We start from the raw sequence: 22,752 nt of genomic DNA, 5'->3' as shown, positions 1-22,752 counted from the left end.
TTACTATTTTTTTCATCATCATTGTCACATATTATAATCTATTCCTTTTCATAGTGAAAATTCTATCATTAAGTAAGATTAATATTAATTTATTTTTATTCTTTTGGGTTTTACCATATTCATGTCTTATCTCATTTCATCATATTCCAACTTTCAAAAGAACGTAAACCTAGAAGGGTAACTATTGATTTTTTTATACATCTCTGATGAATAATGAATGAACTAAGTGATAATTTATATATCATATTTTTTTTTGTAATATTTATGGATGAGATAATTTGACGTGAATGATAGATTTTGCACATGTTAAACGTAAATATTATTAATAATAATTTTGTTTGTTTTGGTGTAATGGTATGAAGAAGTAAGGAATGTGAGTGTGTGGAGGAGAAAGATAGAGGTGTAGAAGAAAACAAAGATAACTTACCGTAAAGGGATTCTCTTTAGGTTGCGTGGAAGCGATGCGTATTTACATTTGGGTCAGTACTGTCTTTTTAGCCAACTCATAAGTCAAAGACAAATGACAAAGTCAATCAATTTAATTTGATATAGATAGGTTAGGTTGTGTTCTGGATGTTAAATCTGATTTTATTTAAATATATTTTTTTTTTTAAAAATAAGGCTTTGAACTATTTTGAAGGTAGAAAGATATATGTGAACTTGGAAAGGTTATGGTGGTAGAGGCTAATAGACTAATAGGTATATGCTTTCATTTATTTATTAATTTAACATTTACGAAAGTTATGTTTTATTATATACATCTGATGTAGAATTAAATTCGTTTGGCTTGTTAATATATGTCTCCTACAGTTTAAGTGAATCTTCCCTTTTACATTTTTCCTCCAGGCGCTTGAAGATTAGCAGTTGAAGAAGGAACGGTAATTAAATAATATTCCTTTCCCTCCTAGCGTAGAAAATGAAGTGTGTAATATAAACTGTGTAAAATATATAAAGTATTGTAATATATATATATATATATATATATATATATATATATATATATATATATATATATATAATGTGGGTTATAAGGTGTAACATTATAGACATATGTGTAGGGAGGGTTAACAGAAAGATCTCTCCAATGGTAAGATATTGTTCACTTTAGATCAAGTTCTTACAGATTTACTTTTGGTACCATTTCAAAAAGTCTTTCTTGAGCATCTTTTACTTTCCACCTCCCATGATTCATTTGGTTGTTTGCCATCGGCTGCTTGTCAAGGCTTCACCTTACCATGGAGGGGCATACTCATCTAAGTCGGACACCAACTATCGGCTTTTGATACCAATTGTAAGGAGGGGCAACACACATAGTTCCTCACAATGATAAGATATTGTCCACTCTAGGCCAAACCCTCATGAATTTGTTTTTGATATCACTCTAAAAGGCCTCTTATCAATAGAGGTATCTCATGTGTATATAAACTTATGTCCATCTCATGTTTTTTATCCGATATGGGACTTTCGTTTATATCTTGACAGTTTGACCATTGGACAAGTCATGGTCGTAGAATTTGGAAAAATAATTTGAACGAAATAGGATGTGCAATGTATGAAAAGACGATATTTACACTAATTAGGCTCATCTAACATAAAAATATCTTATTATATCGTATGACCATCCGATTAGCCATAGCCTAAACGGTCAACTATAGCCCAGGTGGTCAACCAATGAACTCGGCCAGTTGCGTACCAGTCTGGATTAGAAACCAATGAGCTTGGTTGACATGTCAAACAAGTCAATTGATCATACACTAGCCCGGATAAAGGTTCCACAACTCAGAGTCCATACCTACAACATGGAGTACACATCGTCGAGATCGATCGATCACCAAACAAGATGATCAACCATGTACAACTTGGAACACAAGCTAGTGAGCCCGACCAACCACCAGACAGGTTGACAGGTCATGCACCAACTTAGAGCACAAGTTAGCAAGATTGGTCGGTCATGTACAAACTCACACAGTCAACCACTAACTCAGCAAGCAGAACAACGAGTTCGACTAACCACCACATAGACCGATCAACCACGAATTGGACTGATCGGGATGAACAACCCCAGAGTAAATTAACTCTAAAGTTGATCAACTTAAGTGTAAAGTATGATTACCTATAATGGGGCCATAATTAAGCTAATGTTAATAGAAAAAAAAAAAAACCTACCACGAAATCTATAAATAAATATTTGAGGTAAAAAGATAGGTTACGTGCATTAACTATTGCATTAATTATTATCTGTCAAAGGTTGAGTTAACTTTCTACAAGTACCTTTATAATGGTTTGGACAAACGAAAGCTTGGTTTCTAGATAGCATTTGAATTTTGGACGACATAACACAACTCGAACCATTAACCTTGACTTTTTACCCGAAACACTTAAAACATGAATAAAGATTAGACCTTACAAGTAATATAAAGTGAGGGGAGTAGGGTTTGAGAAACTGCAAACAAAACAAAAAAAGGCAGAGTAAGAGAGGTGTAAGTACATTAAACATATTGGTCTTACCATTTGTAGTTTCTAATGAAGTTAAAAAGTAAAACAATAGTGATTTTTGTCCAACAATTTCACTAAGTAGTGTTCTAAAAGGAAAACCACAATGAACCATGTACAAAGAGATTTAGAAAAAGGGATTTCCAACCACCAAAAGTATATTAACATTTTAGAGTGAAAAAAAACATTTTAAAGAGAATTTTAACATTATTTGGGAAAACATAAAAAATGGAGAAGGTGCAGGTTATTAAGATAAACTTAAATTTTATTAGTAATATTGTTTGAGTTTTATTTTATTATTTCGGATATAATAATATTTAGTTTGATTTTGATAAAGATAAAATAAGGATTAATATTTTTGATTTTCCATTTATTTAGGTGTATTATTATTTTATTTTGTTGATATAAGATAAAGACAAATTAAGTAGTTATTTTTATTTTGAGTTACTTGATATTTTCTTATAGTTTATATTATTTGTAATTGGTCCAAGATCATATTTACACCTATTTAAAGGATGTCAAGATTCAATGAGAATTACTATAGTGATTTAGAGTCAAATACTCTTATGCATCACACTTTTTTTTTTTATTAAAGTGGTATAGCTTTATGCTCTGAGTATCGAGAGAAAAAAAAAATAGAGGGAGAGGAGAGTCAAACACCATGAAGGAAACAATGAGTGCTTGATTGTTTTATGAGAAAGATGACAAAGGTAGTCAACAAAATGAGTGTGTCACAATTGTTGGAAAAGATCAATTACGACAATTGGTCTTTGTAGATAAAGGTTCTTCTTGGATCCCAAGATGTATGAGACATAATAAGGGATGGGTACAATGAACCTACGGATGATGAACATCAGACAATGACCCAGTTTGCTGCATTGAAAAAGACACGGGTGAAAGACAAGTCAACTTTGTACTATCTATGTGAGGCAGGTTCAAGTACAAACTCTCAGAAGAGAGTTTGAAAATATGGAGATGGATGAAAATGAGGGAGTTGTCGAGTTTATAGCTCGAGTGCAGAAGATGGACAACCAACTCGGAATGAACGAAGAAGAGGTGCATCCTAACTGGATTGTAGAAAAGATATTGAGAAATCTAACGGATGATTTTGAAAGTATCATGGTCACTATTGAAGAAACAAAGGATTTGTCAACTCTCATTGTGGAGGAGTTAGCTGGGTTATTAAAGACCCACGAATTAAGGAAGAAAAAGAAAAAGAATTAACCTGAAAATCAAGCACTACAAGCATAGTTTGACTAGAATGAAACTCGAAATACTTAAAATCGAGGTCCTAGAGAGAAAGACTAAGTAGGCCGAGGACGAGGTGAACGTGGCCGAGGAAATTTTGAGGATGGTAGTGAAAAGCAAAATGGCTAGTAAAATTGGCGTGATTGAGGACAAGGAAAAGGGTAAGGAGATCGGTCAAGAGCTGAGTGTTTTAAGTGGGGCAAGCATGACTACTATGCGAATGATTACAAATCGAAGAAATGCTACAATTGTGCTAAGATTGACCACATTGCAAAGTATTGTCAGACTGAGACAAAGGAGGAGAGAAATCTCCTTAGTGGAGATGTGGAAGAAGAGTGTGGAATCTTGTTGATGACAAAAAGCACGGATGTAAAGAGTGTGAACATAGAGAGATCGATGCCAACAATGGATGAAGTGATCTCGGTAAATGGTGCAATAAATGTGAAGAAGGAAAACCTGAAGAAGAAATTCAAACAAAAAGATTAAGAAATTCAGCGGATAGGGATTATGAATAAACAGATGACTGACCTTGAGGAGATGAAGAAGGCTATTGAAGTCAAGGAGGAGGAAGCATCTAGTGTTCTTGAACAAGATAAAAACAAGAAATAGGAAGATGAAGATGTTGAGAAGAACCAAGGTATGAGAAGCTTAGATACTAAGATAGCAAAAAATATGATAAATAAAATTTCAGATGAGATAAAATTTTTAGTTGAATGTTTTTAGTTGAATGTTTTAGTTTGATTATTTAGTTAGAATTCGTCTTTACTTAATGAAAATTTTGAGAGAATTTTCTTAATTAGAAATCGTCTTTATCCAATAGAATTTTTGGAAGAAGTTTTTTTGGTTGGAATTCGTTTTTAACTGAATGTTTTAGTTTGACTCTGAGAGGATCAAACGAAGAAGTTGTGGTCAATTGGCCAAAAAGGCCAAATGGTTGAGGCCAAATGGTCGAGCGAATGATTGAGGCTGAAATGTCAAGACTGAAAAGTAAATAAAGAAATTTAGGTCGAGTGGTTGAGGTCGAAAGTGTCAAGACTAAAATGTCGACATAGAAATTCAGACAGAATGGTTGAGGTTGAATGTTAAGGCCGACGTGTTGAGGTTGAATGGTTAAGGCCAAATGACTAAATATGTTGATTGGATGAATAAGTCGATTGGACAAATAGGTCGATTAGTTGAACAGGCCAAAAGAATGAGGCCAGATGGTTGAGGCCAGATGGTTGAGGCCAAATTGCTGAAGTCGAATGATTGAGGCCAAAATGTCAAGACTGAAAAGTAAACAAAGAAATTCAGGTAGAAGGGTTGAGGTTGAATGGTTGAGGTCAAAATGTTAAAGACTAAAAAGTTGACAGAGAAATTTAGGTTGAATGGTTCAAGTCAAAATATTAAGATTGAAAAGTCGACAAAGAATTTCAGGCCGAATGGTTGAGGTCGAAATATCATGATTGAAAAGTTGACAAAGAATTTAGGTCGAATGGTTGAGGCCGAATGGTTTAGACAGAAATGTCTAGATTGAAAAGTTTATAAAGAGATCGAGACCGAGATGTTGAGGGCAAATGGGCGAGTTGAATAGTTAAGGCCAAGTGGATGAACAGGTCGACTGACCAAACAAGTCAAGAGGATGATGTCAAATGATTGAGGTCAATTGGCTGAACAGAATGACGTGATGGGACAAAATGGTTGAGGCTGAATGGTTAAGATAAAGTGATTGATCGAATGGTTAAGGCTGAAAGGTTAAAGGCGGATGGTTGATATATTGCTTGTTGACGTCTTCCATTACTATATTGTTTGTCATGTTCTTTGTGGTTACCATGGATTAAATGAAATACTCGCTTGACCCCACGATGGGCGCGAAAATATTTCAATAGAGTTGATCGAGTACTTGTAATTGCTTGTCCTGTACTGCCTTCATCTCTTGTCGGTTCGGTCTCTAAGATCTGACATGGTTCCAAACCGCTCGTATGGTATCTGGAGCAGATACTATAATTCTAAAGTCAGTAGGTGGCTTATTGAAAGGGTATTAAATGCTATAATGCATATGTCTGAACAACCATACCTTAGACCTTTATTTATAGTCATTTTTACGAACTTTTACCTTTTTATTGACCTAATCACGACACAATTATACCTTAATCAACATTAGTTGATTGATTTGTGTTATCATTCGTTAAGTGTTAATCTGACATTTATTCTATGATAAATCGATTCGAGTAAAAGACTAGAATGACCAACAAAGATGATTGATCAAAGTGATTTATCAATGTGACCAGTTAAGATGATCATTTAAGATGGTCGAATAAAATGATTGATTAAGATGATCAATCAGAATAGTCCATTTAAAAGTATTTTACCAGAATTATTGGTCTACAAGTAATAGACCCACAAATATACGAAGTCTCTTAGTTAACCTATATGACTCTCGAAACCCAAGTATATGTAATCGAAAGGATTTGAAAAAAAAAAAAATAAAAATCTAACCACAGTATATATCGAATGTTACAATCCGAAAGAAATTTGTTAAAACTCATCGTTAATGATGAAGTTTTGGAGAAGGGTTTGTGATCATTATCCTCAATTCCTATTTCCTTTCCCTTTTTCAAAGTGCCCTGTATAGCGAAGGCCCACATACTTTGTGGCTGCTCTCCAACTCGCTACACGACACCCCAACTCAGTAAACAGAGCTCATGTAAAAATGTGTCAACTACGAAAAAAAAAAACATCGTAAAAGCACTTCTTATGTTAACGGAGTTACAAACGAAAGATTAACATTTTTCAAAAAACAAAAAATGTTCATTTATTTATTATTAAGGAACAAGCATGTTACGCAAACATTTACTTTCTAATTCTGCACTTTCCTTGCATGTCCGATAAAATATTCGCGTTTTACGAACCTATTTCCACGTGCTGTGTTTTCTTCTGACACGTGATGGCGGCGTTGCTCCACGCGCTGTTGTGGCATGTTTGCAGTTCGCAACTCGTGGGTCCAACATAAAAGATACTTTCTTAGAAGGCAAAGGCATGGTAAAAAAAAATGTCCAAATGAAAATAAAATATAACAGTTCAAGACAGTAACGTCATCTCTCTACCAACATTCGTTTCTCAACCCAGCTGACACACCGCAACGCCGCCGCCGTCGCCGCCGCCAATGGGTGCCGGAGAGCCTGTGAGTTTATGGTTTCAGCCTTTTTGTGTCTAAGGGGGTTGCTATTCTGTGCCAAGTTTTAATCTTTCTTTTGTTTTTGGCGTGGTAGGTGGTGGTTGAGAAAGAGAATGAAACCGTGGTTGGAGTAAAGAAGGAGGAAGACTTGGAGAAAGGGGAAGTGGATGTTGAAGAAGAGAGAAAGGTTCAGAGCAATGATGTTGTGGATGATCATGAAGAATCTCATCTCGCAGGTTTCCACAGGTTGAACCCCACGAACCCTTTGAGAATTGTGATCAATAGTTCCACCAGAGCTGCAACTCCTTCTGCTGCTCAAGCTCAACGTCCTCATACTCACACGCGCTCCACTCCAACCCCACTACAGGTACTTTTCTTTCTCTCTGCAGATGAGTGAAATGCCTTGTTCAACTCAATTTTTTTAAGGAAAATTGTAATGGGTTCCTTGAGTTTGCAGTATTCTGTATGTGTTGTGCTTGTTGTTATTTTTGTGAATTTTTGAATGTTACAATCTTATAAGGTATTATTCTATTCCCCTGTTTTAACAGCAACCCGAAGTGGCGAATCTGAATTCGAGAAAATATACCAACAGAATATCCTTGTTTCTCTTTGTTCTCCATATGTTTATAGCTGTTGCGTTGGTGTGCTTTCTTGTGTTCAAAGGAGTTCAAGGGCTTATCCAAAACTCGGAATCTACCAAGAGGAAAGAGAAAGACGTGTTAAAGTATTTTCTTCCACAAGTGGAGGCGTCATCTTTTATGAGCATAATCCTTGCGTTCATTTGGCAAGGGGCGATCAGGAAATGGCCCACTTTGATGCTTCATTTCATACTTTGGTTTACTTTTGTTATGTCTCTGGCTGCTGGGATTCTCCTTATTTGCTTTCAAAAGCCTGCCACCGATGGTGTTGGAGTGTGTTTCATTGCTTTTGCAATTGGCAATGGTTTATATGCTTGTTGGGTTAGTCACAGAATTAAGTTTTGCTGTAAGGTCTTGAGTTTGTCTCTTCAACCTGTTTCCAAATTCCCTGATCTGAACAAACCTACATATCATGTTCTTGGGGCTGGATTCTTGTGGATATCTCTGTGGATTTTAGCTGTGATTGGAGCACTAAACTTCTATTTTCCTCCTTTAACCATCATTGTGTTGGTGCTGAGTTTGCAATGGACTACTGAGGTCATGAGGAATGTGGTTAACATCACTGTTAGTAGGGCCATTGCTTTGTATTACCTAAGAGGAATGCAATCTAGCACCCAATTTTGTTTTCTGAGAGCTCTGACGCGTAATCTTGGAAGTGCTTGTTTGGGGTCTCTCTTTGTTCCTGCAATTGAGGCCCTGAGGATTGTTGCACGGGGACTCAATTTGCTTGAGGGAGAAGATGAATTCATGTTCTGCTGTGCTCGTTGTTGTTTAAGAGTCATGGATTCCGTTTTCAGAAATGGCAATGGCTGGGCATACGTTCAGGTAACTTTCCAAATTAACTGAGTAATCGGTATACATAACTGCACTTCATGAAATTCAGTCAATGTGTGATTCTCATTTGTTAATCTCTCAGTTCTGGTAAAATTGAGTTTTCCCTATTGAGCCTACCATAATTGTGTTCTGATGACTAAAAGAAGCTAAGGATTTTCTCAGACATGCCTCTCCATAAGAACTTATAGAAAACTCATTTCATTTTTTTCTTATTTTTCTCTCCTACAATACAAGCCCTTTAACAAACATGCCTTTCTTACGTTTTATTGGTTAGTTTTCTCAAAGTAAGATTTATTTGTAAGCTTGATAATTTTGTTTGTTTGTCTTATACCCTTTGGATTCTTTCATCACATGGCCCCTACCGAGTTTCAAATTTTTATAGTGGCCATTTTGCTTGTGCTGAAGTTATGACTGAACAATCACTATCTGACTGCCTCTGCTTCACAGAGTGGTCCTTGCTCCAACTTTATTTGACTGCACATTCAACATCATTAGTGCATAGTTCAAGACCAGGTATTTAACTAAACTAAGTGGTTTGAACTAATTTGAATTCATCTAAACAGATAGCAGCATATGGAAAAGGGTTTGTGAAGGCATCTCGAGACACTTGGGCCCTCTTTGAGAAGGAAGACATGGTGTCAATTGTAGACTCTGATATAACCAGCTCAATTTGCTTCCTCACAGGAGTTTGCAGCGGCTCTATTTGTGTCATTGTTGTAGCTGCTTGGACCCATAAAGTACACCAATCTTTCACAGCTACCTTATCCCTCCTCACATTCCTCATTGGATACCTTTTGGTTGGTACCCTTTATCTCACAACTTTTGTATTATTATTATGATTATTGGTAGTAGCAGTTCACAAATGAATGATTAACATGTGAGCAAGTGGTGTTAATTAATTAACATATTCAACTTTTTGACTCTGCAGACCAGAATTGCCATGGCAGTGCCTCATGCCTGTGTGAGCTGTTACTATGTATGCTATGCTGAGAATCCAGACAATAGATTGTTTGATAAAACAATTAAGGATCGCCAAGCCATGTTAAAAACTGGCCGTGATGTGGTTCCAACACCAAGGGGATTCAGGAGGTATACGAGGAACTGATCCAACTTCAAAGTTCTTAACTGGCTTCTCTATTTTCATTGATTATGCAGACATGGTTTGTTAGACCATGTTGTGTCCAAAAGAGTTGAAGAATTGGAGTGAAAACCAATCCATGGTGATGGTTTTGTTGAGAATGATGTGGTTGGCACCAAAGGTCATTATTGGAATGGGAGAAACGTGGAGGGTTATCAAACATGGCCACTGCAGAAAGTGATCTGTGGCCCCCTCTTTGTACTGATATGTATAGTTTTTTTTGCATATATACTTTTAGGATATTCGTTAGGTGAAGTTATTTATTGTATCATGTGCGTAGAAGCCACTAACTTTTTATTTAATTATTCTTGCAAGTGTTCCACGACAAAAATTAAAACCGAGTTATTGCATGTTTTTTCATGCTCCATATAAAAAGGTTGTTTTTTTATTCAAACCAATGGTATAAGATTTTATTGTATATTGGAACAGTTACACAACTTAGAAAATTTTAAATTTTAAATTTACAGAAAGGTCGTAAAGTTTATTTCCTAATTTGGATCACCACTTTCATTGATTTTTGTTACAAATTTCTCTACTTTCCATGATAATTTAGTTTTCTACAATTTATTTTGGTATTCTTACTGTTCTACTCTATTTTCATCAATCATCACATTGATCTTTTCGAATTCAATCACCTCTATTTTTGACTTCATTCATTTTTGCTACATTCCATTTCCATATTTACCAAAAATCTAAAACGAAATCAGTGTGAAAATCTATATTAGAAAGCAATGGAATTCATTAATTAATAATTATTACATCATATGTTTTTTCCACTTCTCGATATGCTCCCAAAAGAATATTTGTTCATACTTTTAATGAATAAATAATCTCTTGTCAAGTTATAATCTTTTGATGACATGCCAATGAAGGTATTAATAGCCTAAAAAAATGGTTGTCTGCATTAAATGCTTGAAAGGCTTTGTATTTCGTTGAGAAGGTTTCACATTTGAGCCGTCTGCACAACTGCCAAAGCGCTAGTAATGCTTTAGCTCAAATTCAAATGAACACAATCTTTAGTAGGAGTGTGTTGGTAACAATGAGATCGGTCTGGGTTGAGTAAAACCCGAAACGGGAAGAAGTGACAAGTATTTTCTACGGTTTGAAAGTTTGAATTTTGGTCGTTGTTACTTTTGGTAATATAACTTCTATCATATGTAACAATTAGCTTTAACCTTTTTTGGTGAAGATTTTTAAAAAAGACAATTTCTGTCGAAGATGGAATGACTTGTAAAGAAAAATATGTATCATTGTCGAGTAAGTAATTCAGTTTCTTGAAAATGTTGTCCATAGGTTAATTAAGTTAAAAAGTCCATTGACTTTTACATTCCGACTAGATTCTTCATGTTCCAATACAATAATTTTTCATGGTTTGAGAAAGGAAAAAAAAAGTCATAAAACACTCATCGAGTTTGTAGATTCTATCCAACGACTTGTAAGTGATCAGCTGATTGCAAATTTTAAAGAGAATTAAAACATTTGTTGTTAACTCAGACAAGTTAAGGATTACTAGGTAAGGTTAATTTACTAGGATTGTTTAGTGAAAACCAAAAGTGAGTAAAACATAACTAGACAATGTATCAGGGATACTAGGAGCGTCTAGGGATACCAAGAGTGTGAATAATACTACACAATTAGGAGTGGGTGAAACTTAGCTAGGCAACGATCAAGTTAATACCTGGATTGTCTAGGTAAACCAGGAGTGGTGAGAATACTCAGTTGTAATCTTGTTGAAGATTATAGCGAACCCTCTAAGGTTAGAGGAGACTAGAAAGTAGCTTAGTTGGAGTGAACCGGTATAAAAATATCTGTGCATTTACTGTTTATTTTTTTCTCAATGTTTTTCTTATAAAAACCTATAGTAGCATTTTTATTTTTAAATATAAGAGTTTCCTAGACTAAATTATTCATTAAAGAAGAAGTTTTTAACAAACACGATAGCGAATATTCTCAATAACACTTAAAAAGAATTTATCGTTTGAAACTAATCGCAAGGTCGAGCACTTGAACAATTTACGCAAAATTTATATACTCGACAAAAGTGATTTATCATATTGGTTGCGAAAATTTTTTTCATTAACACTATTTAACCCTTCTCTCTTCTAATGTTTACACACATTTAAGGGAGCAAAGAAAATGTGGAATACTCTAGTTGTCACACATAAAGGATTAAATGAAGTAAAAAGAAATAAGTTGAGCTTGCTAACACGTGAATACGAGTTATTCGCCATGCTAGACAATGAGAACATCCAAGTCATGTTTAAGTGGTTTCATAATTTTGATAACATTGATAAAATTCTTTGCAGTCTTCCTAAGCAATGGAAACCACAAGTTTCCGTTCTAAGAATCTCAAAGAATCTTGATGGGATGAGCTTGGATCCTAAAAGTTCATTAAGAAGAGCTTCAAAAAAGATGGAATTATAAAGAAAGAAAAAAAACATAGCGCTGAAGACTCAGAAATCTATCAGAAGAACTCCCACAAAAGCAGAAAAACCTTTAAGAGAGTCAACTAGCGAAGAAGACTCCATGGAAGAAGGAGAAGAAGATGAATCATTGTTCATCTCCAAGAAGATATACTTTATATGGAGAAGGAAGAAAGGCAAACGTCCTGGATCAACCACTAAGAATGATTAACAAAAAGAAAGTCTCATTGTATATCATGAATGTAAGAAACTTGGACACTTCAATTCTGAGTGTCCTAATACTGAGAAAACAAAGAGAAAGCCTAGGTTCTCTAAACAAGGAAGGAGAAAGACATTGATAAGTACCTGGAAGGATCTATACTTCTCTGATGAAGAAGATAAGGAAGTCAATCTCTGTCTCATGGCAGACAATGATGGATATTCACTCTGACCATAAGATAGATTTTACTGACCTACAATCTGTTGTTGAAGCTTATCATGTCTTGTTATTAAACTCTTTTAAACTGTAAACAACTTTTCAATTCTTCTAAACTCTCTCAACTATTGTCAAACCCTAATGACCGATATCTTTCTTTTAGGGTTTCCCTTACCTAACCTCAAATTTGAGCCCATCAACGAAGAGTGAGAAAACAACGAATTTCGCAAATCATTATCTTTCCTCGCTTCCAAATTCTCGTCACCAGTGCATTACTCCATGCGAGCACAACCTTAAGGTTTAGTAAATTTGAATTCATCCGTAGAGATTCTGTCTCTTCCTATGTCCTGACTCTCTTCCTCCACATTCAACTCTTTTTCTTCGTACTCAGTAGTTGCAGTAGGGTGTTTTATTGATCTTTATTTTACATGAATCTTTTGCTTTCATTTTGTACATTAAGAGTGACTGTGGTGTGTGGTGGTTCTGTGTTTTGGTGTTGCGTGCTCTTACCCTTTTCAGGTGACGTTGAAGCAACTTTGGGTGTGTTCTCGAAAAAAAAGGTAACAGCTTTTGTTTATTTTGAATATTTTGATTATGTGTGAAACTTCTGTCGTTGACTTTGGTGTGAAGGTAGGTATGGCCACCTTTGCCGCGTCTAATTAGGGTTGTTAAAAGAATTACGCTTAACCAAATTAATATACTGAACAGAATTTCAATTGTATAAAACAAACTTAATTTTAATTACCCTGTGTTATTGTATTAATTTAAATTTTTAAAAATTGAATCTTAAATATAAGTACTTGAAGTGAATTATAACTGAGTTTAGTTTTATGACATCTCTACTTGCGACAGTCACATGAAAAGCAAGCAAATAAATATGAAAATAAGAGGGGTTTGACAGATTTGGTAATGAAGTTGGATACTGAGAAAAAAATGAAAATGTAGAGAAATGACATTACATAGCACACAAAGCTTCCAACTACTGATATGGGTGGAATTTGTTCTTATTTTTATTCAATTCCTTGTAGCTAGCAAGACCCAGTGAAGAAACTCAATTACTCTTCTTTACCATTCTTGTTTTCCCCAGCTTTCAGAAACCGTGAAAACCAATACGCAGATGACTTAGGATGTCTGCTGAGTCCATTTTTATAGTCTACATACACCAATCCAAAGCGTTTGGTATAACCTTGAGCCCATTCAAAGTTGTCCAGTAAAGACCATGCAAAGTAGCCCCTCACATCTACTCCATCCCTGTGCATTCAAATCATACACAAAACTTAAGGGAAAGATCCTCTTTAGGGTTCTTTCTATTCTCACATATACCTTATTATATGAATATCGTGGTAATAAAGGAAAGGGTGAGGGATATACCAGAAAAGTACATACAATTTCAATAAGTACTTTTGTGTGCTAACCTTTTTATCAATCATTAACTTCTCAAAGATATACGAACAAGACAAGAATAAAAACCTAAATGCAAGAAAAACGAACACGGCATAACAATATCAAGTAAAATGTGGTCATATGGCATCAATCACAATATAAGATGCTTCTGGCTACGAGATTTGTCGTTAGTTGGTGAAATAAAAAGGTTTAATTGAAGCAGATGGCTTGTATGTAGAAAGTGGCAAACTCACTTTATAGCCTGAGCAACTGATGCAAGATATCCCTTGAAATAGCGAACTCTAAGTTTGTCATCTAGCATCTCATGTAACTGCAACTCATCACTATCTTCGTCATCCATACCTGCCAAAGAGAATTCCGGCCTCAGATAGAAGAGAACGATTTTATAAATGTACTCGTGCACATGAATATTTTTGTGTATCAAACAATTTTTGGCATTTTTTCATTACTTGTTTATATATCTGTTTTCTTGCCAAATTTATAGGAAGGATAAGTATAGTTACGTACCGTTCTCTGTCACAAATATGGGAGTAGCATATTTTTGTGATACGTAATTAAGAACCTTCCGAAGACCCCAGGGAACAACATAAAGCCACTCTGATGCTGCCTGTTACACAATAAAAATCAATATTTTGTTTTGCTAAACACAGGCTAATAGTATTTGATGATAGTTAAGCCCATCAACAATGTGATTAAATTTTAGACACCTAATTCTTATTAGTTGGAGAAAGAGTTTGAGCCTAATCTTACAACAAGCACATTGAATGAGGGAGAATACACACCTTCTCACCTATGGTCTCACCATCTTCCCATTCCACTAATGACAGGAAGCACACGTGTCAAGGAGAATTCATTCTGGAAGATATTTTACAAAATGAGAAAAGTTTTCAATTATTACCAATCCTTTTTGTCTCCTGCACCTTGTAGTAGTAGTTTCCTGCATCGCTTTCTGTCACGTGAGAAATAAACCTTGACGTATAGTGATTTAGACCAATAAAGTCCAATTTATTCAAGAGAAGTTTCTTGTCCTCCTCAGAGAACTTGGGAAGTTGGTCTCCAAGTCGTTCACGCATAGACTCAGGATAGTCTCCGAAATACAGTGGATGCAAGTACCTGGGTTCAAATCATATTTTAGCAAAAGCATGCCTCTCATACCAAGGCTAGATATGACTTCACCAGCAAACCTATGCAAGCCTCATATCCTACTTTCTGTTGTTCTCTTCAGTTTTCATTCATCTTCAATTTCCAGTGTGCATCAGGGTCAAACAAAAAATGGATATGGTTTGTCTTCATTAACTTTCTGGTGTTAAGTAGAAAAACACAAAGGAAAAGCTTCAAATCGAGACCTTCTTCAGTTGAATAAGCTCAACAGTTTATAAGATTATGATAAGGAATTCTAATGGTGGTGTTCCATTGAAATAAATTTTCCCTAAAGTGAGTAGCAGTTGGAGGCTATAGCAGCAAAAGCTTTTTGTAGAAAACGATCGTATTCCACTATTAAATAGAGGAGCTAATTTCATCTTAAATGGCAGGAAACTTAAAAAAAAAAAGGAAAAAATACCACAAACAAAAACACTCATAGCCAAAAAAACGATTTGCTGACTATAATTTTCTCAATTGAGTTGCGTCTTCCTTTCATATTCTTGATAACCATATTGAAAAAATGTAATTAAACCACATAATAATATGAAACAAATGCACAAGGAACTACCAGCCAATCTGAAAATCCAGGCGCCTTGCAGCAGCAGATTTATCTTCAATCTTATCAGAGTTAGCTTCTGCCCATTCACAATCTACCACGATGCCCACTTGTCCCCCTTGTTTTTCCTAGATCATCAAGAACTAAAAAGAATAAAATTTTACCTTTGAAACATTTTTTTAATGTGGTCAGAGCATTAAATTAGTGATGAACAAAATTCACGGATATATGGATCGATCAACTGCACTGGTCTCCACCAAAATCCACCTTTTCACTACAACACTTTTTTCTATGCTTTCTACTAATATTTTGTTAGATCAGACCATATGCAGATAATTTAAATACAGAAAATCAAGTTGGCAAAATAGAAAAATAGGCAAATAAATGAAAATCAACAAAATACACAGGGGAGGGAGGGAGGAGTGGGGAAAGCATCGTAATAAAATAAATAGTGCACAAAATAAAAGTAATCCAACTTGTAAATACAATTTTTGAGTAGAAATAAATGAGTACAGCCGTGCACCTTGTACTTTTTTTGGTATATGGAAACAGCTGCTGCATGGGCTAAAATCTGATGGTGTGCTGCCAAGTATGGCTCTATACGAGCATTCTCACGTCTTCCTGGAGCAAAAATTGCAGTATCATATCCATTGACCGCAGTTTGAAGTGGCTCATTAATAGTCATCCAGTTCTTCACTCTATCACCAAAACTAGCAAAGCAAGTGTCTGCATAAAAAGCAAAATACTCTCTGGCAAGTGCCACATCAGAATTTACACCATTCAATAATAGAATATTGAAAATCAATCATTAAGATGAGAAAAGCTAGGCTTTATGAAAGCATAGTGGGTCAAAAACAGCATAAGGTATTCAAGGCCACTAAAATAAATATACCACGCCGAATATAAATTAGTTGACTCAAACCAGGTTCTTTAAGGCTTGGTAATGTAAAAAAATAAGTGTCCATGCATAGCATATTTACTTAGCAAGACATTCAGCAATCTGTAAATCATTCTTGACGATTGATTTTAACTCAGATCGAAGTTGTCTCAATTTAGCATTCGTACGAAATGTTATTTTATTAATCAAATCTCATCATACTTCCTTAATGATTAGGTACCTGACCTTTTTTCAACTTGATATCAAGAATGCATTTTTCCATAGGAATCTTAATGAAGCTCTACACGGAGCATCCTCTTAGATTTATTGCTCAAAGGAGTCAACTAAAAAATGCTCTAGATAGAGACTGCTTGATTTTGTAATTTTAGCTTAAATGAGAACAGATCACAAAACTTTCATTTGGCACACTCTTCATGTGCATCCATTTTCATTCCAGCTCCACATAAATAGGTTACTATCTCAAACTAACTTTCAAGCAAAATACAAATCAATTTTATGATTATTTGAAAAGAAACAGACAGTAAAATAAAAAACTCAATTACATGAAACCTACATGATTTGTCTATTTAACCATCCTCCCATTGTTTCATGAAGATGCAGAGGAAGATCCCAATGATACAAAGTTACATAAGGTTGTATGCCTGTTGGAAAATAGAAACTTAATTTAATTCTTTTAAAAGATAAAAAGATAAGGTAAAGTAGCTGCATGCAGATCATACCTCTTTCAAGAAGAGCATTTATAATGTTGTTATAAAAAGTTATCCCTTCGTCATTGATTTTGGTTCCTAAGCCATCTACACCAAAACAACCATTACAATACAACAAAATGATAAATCCAAAGAGTCGTTAGTTTCTATATACACTAATGAAACAACACAAATACCATTTTCAGAATGAGAAGTGTCTCATCAAGTATGGACTCATTTAGTGAAATCAGTTCGTTTTCAAAGTTTTTTGACTTCTTTGTATCACCTAATTTACTCCTAAAACCATGAAATGCCCTTGGGTGGACCTTCTATCAACAAATGACCTTGCATAATCTACATTTGTAAACACTTCCATTGACAATACCCTTTCTTCTAAATACCAATCCTCTTCCCATACTTGCTGTTAAAATGCAAGCAAGAAAGAGTAACATTGAGCAAGAAGTGTGTTTGTGAGACAGCATGGATGTTTTATTTACATTGAGAAAAATGAATCAATACAATAAATACAATAGATTTGATATCCTCTACTAATAAAGATATGATAAAGGAATAAATTAAAAACATTTCTAAATAACACATAATTTAGATATTCTTGAGTATGTAGGATCAGCTCCTTATTTCTATAATTATATAACTTTCCTTCAAATACTGAAGAATTTGATTCACTATCTACAAGTGTCTTTCTCAAGGATCATGCATAAATTAACTGAACACACTCACAGCATAAGCAAACTATAGTCTACTGTGAGATAAATAGATGAGTTTTCCCACAAATTCTTTGGTCTTGGAGATGAAGAAACTCATAGTCATGTGTGACTAAGCAAAGCACCATCAAACATGGAGAAAAGAAAAGTGCATTTTGAACCAAGCATGGAGACTCTGGATTTCTTGTCATGCCATATGGGGTCACCAATCCCCCTTCAACTATTCAAGGTCTGATGAATGAAGCCTTGTACTAGCACTTTCATAAGTTCATTTATGCTTTTGATGACATCTAATACAGAAAAACACGGACTGAACATATGCATCATGTGAAGTTAGGATCTTTAATTAATATCGTAGCTTTAAAAAGGCACACTGGAACTATAGTCATAAAAAAAATATTTCCTTCTCATAAAATGTTCTGTGTTAGTTTAGGAGTGCTTCAAACAAGGAAAACTTTGCTCTTTGCTTCCACTATAGATCGCAAGGAGCCTCTAGTTCTGTTAGAAGTGGACTTGAATCCTAACTCAACCCCACAAAACCAGCTTGTAAGGTGAGGTTTACACCCACTTTACACTCCCCTCACGTCGAGGTATATACATATCGAGTTGAGACTAGACATTAATGGGTGGTCCGATAGCGGGTGGAACAATATGTCCAACAAACAACAAATATCGCTAGGATAGGCTTTTAATGATGGCTCTGATACCATGATATAAGTGGACTTGAAGCCTAACTCAACCCCACAAAATCGACTTGTAGGATAAGGTTTGCACCCACTTTATATACTATGAATTTGCCTTATCTCTAGTCGATATGGGACTTCCAATAAGTTCCTTGACCTGTGATTCAGTCTTAGGAAATGACACACATAACATGTTTTCCCAACTAGTCCCCTCCCTCTCAATCTATAAATAATCTTTTGGTCAACATTTGTGAACAATGAACATATATTTGGAGCAAAAAGATATATAAGCTACTGACTAAGTAATGCTTAAACAGATAAACTTTCAGGATTCATGATGTCGTGACATCGAAAATGACTTATGAAACTACTAACCATATAGAAAGCACGTTTAAAATTCATAGATAGTATAGCTTACCAGGAAAAATACGAGACCACGAAATGGAAAATCTGTAAGCTTCAAATCCCAACTTGGCTATTAGATCAATATCTTCCTGTTACGATTAATACATTCATAATGTTAAGATTTGAAAATTTGTGCAGAAGGCAAACCAGCAGTTAATACTTCACAGAAATAATTATAAGATACCCTAAATAAAATTTCATATATCCCTCCATATTCAAGAAAAAAATAGAGTCAATGACTTTCCAACTAAAAGTATTTAGCTCCGAAGAGAAAACAGGTGCGAAATTATCAATGAACTGGTAAAAAGAAAAAAGATGCATGCATGAGAAAAAGCCAGTCTCCAAGGAAGAAACATTTCTTGAGCAATGTAGTTTAGCCCAAAATAAATTGACAACAGCAATATATAAAAAGAAATAAATGAATGTCAAACATAAAAAAGAAAACTGTTACTGACCATGTACCGATGATAATGATCAACTGCAACATCGCCATTGCTTTTGTCAAGAATTTTTCCTAATAAAACAAGAAAGACAAACAAGTAATAAAGCATGAAGGGCTGCCATTAACAAAATGATATTGAAGAGTTTCACAATCTATTAATATCAAGGAAAAAGTTCTCATACCGTCAGTGTGTGAGAAGGCATCCCATATGCTAGGACCTCTACCACCCTCCTTGCAACCACCTTCTATCTATAAATTACCAAGTAGTTTAATGTCTAATTGAACAACTTTCCCATCAGTTATAAATATGAAATTACTTATTTTGATATATTTCATTCTCCAAGTAATTGGCCAAAAGACATGGATGCAAGATCTCCCTATCAAAGAATAGTTTATATCATATTACCTTGTCTTTAATGATAAGTACACGTTACAAGTTATTTTGAATAAATGTTCATCTAGTTTGGCTCTATAGCTATCATAGAATTTCCTCTTGATCAAAGCCAAATTTAGGATATGCTTAACAGAAATTAGAGGAAGCCTATGTTTAAAGAAAAATGAGTAAAAAAGATCGAACAAACTAAGCACTGCAGTGTATCCTCAACCGAAGAAGGAAGAACTACAAAGGTTAAAAAGACCAAGAATTTCTAAGTTCAATGACAAGATGAATTAGATGAGGTGCAGTAAATGTTTGCAAATTAAATTAAGTGATGCTACGTAAAAATTTTGTAAAAACACGTCATTTTTTTATCATTAGACACATCAAAGTTGAACACTGACAGTAGAAAAATTCAAGTATTCTCCCATAAAGTTGTGTCCAAGCACTGAAACCTTAGAACTAGATCTATAGAAAAGAAAAACAATAAAATAAAGTATAATCAAACTACAACATAAACTTCTTACAGTACCCCAAACGACAACTCTAATCCAGAGAAAGCCAAATCAGAGATCATCTTGAAGCGACTTTTTTTAAACAATAAAAGGTTGTTGGGTTCGCAAGAATCATAAGAAAAAACACAAAAACAAGAATAAACCAACTTTATTTCAATACACAAAGTATGTATCAACACAATGTATACAGCATCTCCAAAAGTTTGGCATATTTTCTATATATAGAAGTAAGAAAAGGAAACAACAGAACCTCTAAAACAGGACAAAACATTACATTACATTATATAATAAATATCTGGCAGACGTTCTTGTGTACTCTTCGACTGTCATGATTTAGATTCACTACATTACATCCATACAGAAAGTTCAATAACAACAACACAACCTTTTCTGTTTCTTCTTTCTTCTTTTTGCTAAAAACATAAACCAACCGAATAAATTTAATAGGATTAAAGAGGTAAAACAAAAAATCAAGGCAATCACATTTGGCAGCAAAATGCTGTTCAAAGTGACATAAAAAATTGGAAGAATGAATCTTCATTGGCAGGAACCTGGTATGCAGAAGTGGCAACTCCGAAGACGAAGTTCGGAGGGAAGTCGCTGCGCGAGACAGAAGAGTTTTCGTTGTGGTCATTCTCTCTCAGGAACTCCTCTCTCTTCACCATTTTCAACTCTCTCTCTCTCTCTCTCTCTCGGCACGTCTTCTTCAGTTCAGTGATTCCAAAGATTCTTCTGCTTTTCGTTAACGGTTTTTATAGACTCAACTCAAGCAATAACACGACCACACACAACATTTGACATCGCTGTACTGTTCGGTATCATCTCATTATCTTCTGAAAAAAACTAGATTTAAATTTACTTATTATTCTTTAACAAAAAAATTTCGTAATAAATTAATTTGTTGTGTTAGGGTAAATTTTCTTAAAAAGTAAAACTTTATACATGTACGCACCTATAACCATGTTAATTTGCACAATTCAAATAATTTATTACTTTGCTACAAGAAATAAAATCCAAAAAAAAATATTTATTACTAATAACTATTTATTAATTACTAACAACTTAAATCAATAATAATATAGCATATAGTGTTTTAAAAAATATACATTTTAAGCGACAAATGTAACAGATTAATATCCCGTCAGGTTAAAGGTGTTCCACTTATTTTGTTCAAAGAAATTATATTCATACTCTTAACATATAAGGAAATAATTGGTAGTTTCAAAAATAATGAGAGAAAATTAATAGTATATTAGTAACATGAATTAGTAAATTAAAATATTATAAGAAATTACCATTGACTTATTTTTAGTAAAGGAAAAAACATTGAAAGTGGCAAAAAGGTCATTTACAAAAGAGTAATAACTAATTAATACGTTCCGTGTACACCATCAAGTGGCTTATATAGACCTGAAAAAGAAATATTCCAACCTTATTTAAAGAAATTTGAAAAAAATTGAATTACATTTATTTTGAATTATCAGATAACATTAAATAAATAAAACTTAGTAAAAAGAACCAAATTCCATCGTATTTTAAAAACTGAAAACTCAATTAACACTCATCAAAATTTGAATTCTTAATTAAGGTTTTATAACAAAAACGAGAAGCATTCGAAAATTTAAAGTAATAAATGATAATTACTGAATTTGGATAAATTATTATAAATTTATTGATATTTGACTTAACACAAAAATAACATTTTAATATTTATACTTTTTATTAAAGTTTACTAACAAACTGTAAGAACCTTTTTTTTCTAAAACATCTCTGCTGCAAACACCAAGCCATTTTCACATTTTCACTCTTTCTCTAGAAACACCTCACTTACATCCTCTGCCTTCTCTCTAATCTTAAGCTTTCTTGATCCAGAGAACTTGCAAATTGAAGGTGCCCCAGTGATTGCAACGCAGAGAACTTCATCTCCTACCGATCAAATTCTTCAAATTGACCGGTAAGTGTAAACCTCTTTCACTTTCATGAAATTTGAGTATTGATCATGCAATTGGGGTTGTTGCATGTATCTACAAACTTCCATCATCAAATTCTGACTTAAGTTAGACACTAAGAATTGCTCCTAAATTCCAATTTGTGATCGGTAGGCTTCCATCGCAATTCGGTGGGTGGCAAATTTGAAATTGGGTTAAGTTCTGTTAAAAACCCAGGTAAGGGAAGCTAGATTCTAAGTTCTTGATTGGAAAATAATGATATCATTGTTTGATTTTTTTTTTTGGTAGAACTATTATATTTTTTATGCATGTATGAATAAATTGAAGAATTACCTTACTGTTGAACCGAATGAAAAGTGCATGTGTGATATAGATGATTATGGTCTGTGTTTGGTATGAACTAATAGGTGATTAATTTTGAATTGTATGACTATGTGTGTAATGGGAATTTTATGGTTTAAGGGTGAGTATTCAGTTTCTGTAGGTTGTAAGCAAATGGCTAAGTTAACTTCAACATTAGAGTCAATTTAGGGAACTTGGGTAGTGATTTCGTGAATTTGGGGCTAGGAGTGGTTTTAGGCCATCTAGATCACTTAGATGAATCATTTTTTACTTGTCAAGAAC

At 34.3% G+C, this 22,752-nt stretch overlaps 2 protein-coding genes across 2 annotated transcripts; one reads left to right on the top strand and one right to left on the bottom strand.

The window, feature by feature from the left end:
• Window positions 1-6,716: 6,716 nt before the first annotated feature.
• Window positions 6,717-9,906, top strand: LOC106762807 (protein PNS1). Its single transcript, XM_014646879.2, has 5 exons — window positions 6,717-6,904; window positions 6,993-7,265; window positions 7,447-8,361; window positions 8,934-9,167; window positions 9,299-9,906. The coding sequence occupies exons 1-5, from the start codon at window positions 6,887-6,889 to the stop codon at window positions 9,473-9,475; spliced, it is 1,617 nt and encodes a 538-aa protein (XP_014502365.1). The 5' UTR covers window positions 6,717-6,886; the 3' UTR covers window positions 9,476-9,906.
• A 3,292-nt stretch (window positions 9,907-13,198) lies between these two features.
• On the bottom strand, window positions 13,199-21,003 carry LOC106762139 (beta-glucosidase 42). Its single transcript, XM_014645875.2, has 13 exons — window positions 20,731-21,003; window positions 19,471-19,537; window positions 19,302-19,360; window positions 18,860-18,935; window positions 17,067-17,141; window positions 16,901-16,988; window positions 15,973-16,198; window positions 15,462-15,577; window positions 14,649-14,863; window positions 14,533-14,567; window positions 14,258-14,357; window positions 13,984-14,092; window positions 13,199-13,597 (listed from the first exon to the last, which is right to left on the bottom strand). The coding sequence occupies exons 1-13, from the start codon at window positions 20,842-20,844 to the stop codon at window positions 13,402-13,404; spliced, it is 1,476 nt and encodes a 491-aa protein (XP_014501361.1). The 5' UTR covers window positions 20,845-21,003; the 3' UTR covers window positions 13,199-13,401.
• Window positions 21,004-22,752: the final 1,749 nt, after the last annotated feature.

Source organism: Vigna radiata, chromosome 5 (genome assembly GCF_000741045.1).
Source record: "Vigna radiata var. radiata cultivar VC1973A chromosome 5, Vradiata_ver6, whole genome shotgun sequence".
NCBI classification, from domain to species: Eukaryota; Viridiplantae; Streptophyta; class Magnoliopsida; order Fabales; family Fabaceae; genus Vigna; species Vigna radiata.
This window is presented reverse-complemented; position numbering and strand designations above follow the sequence as displayed.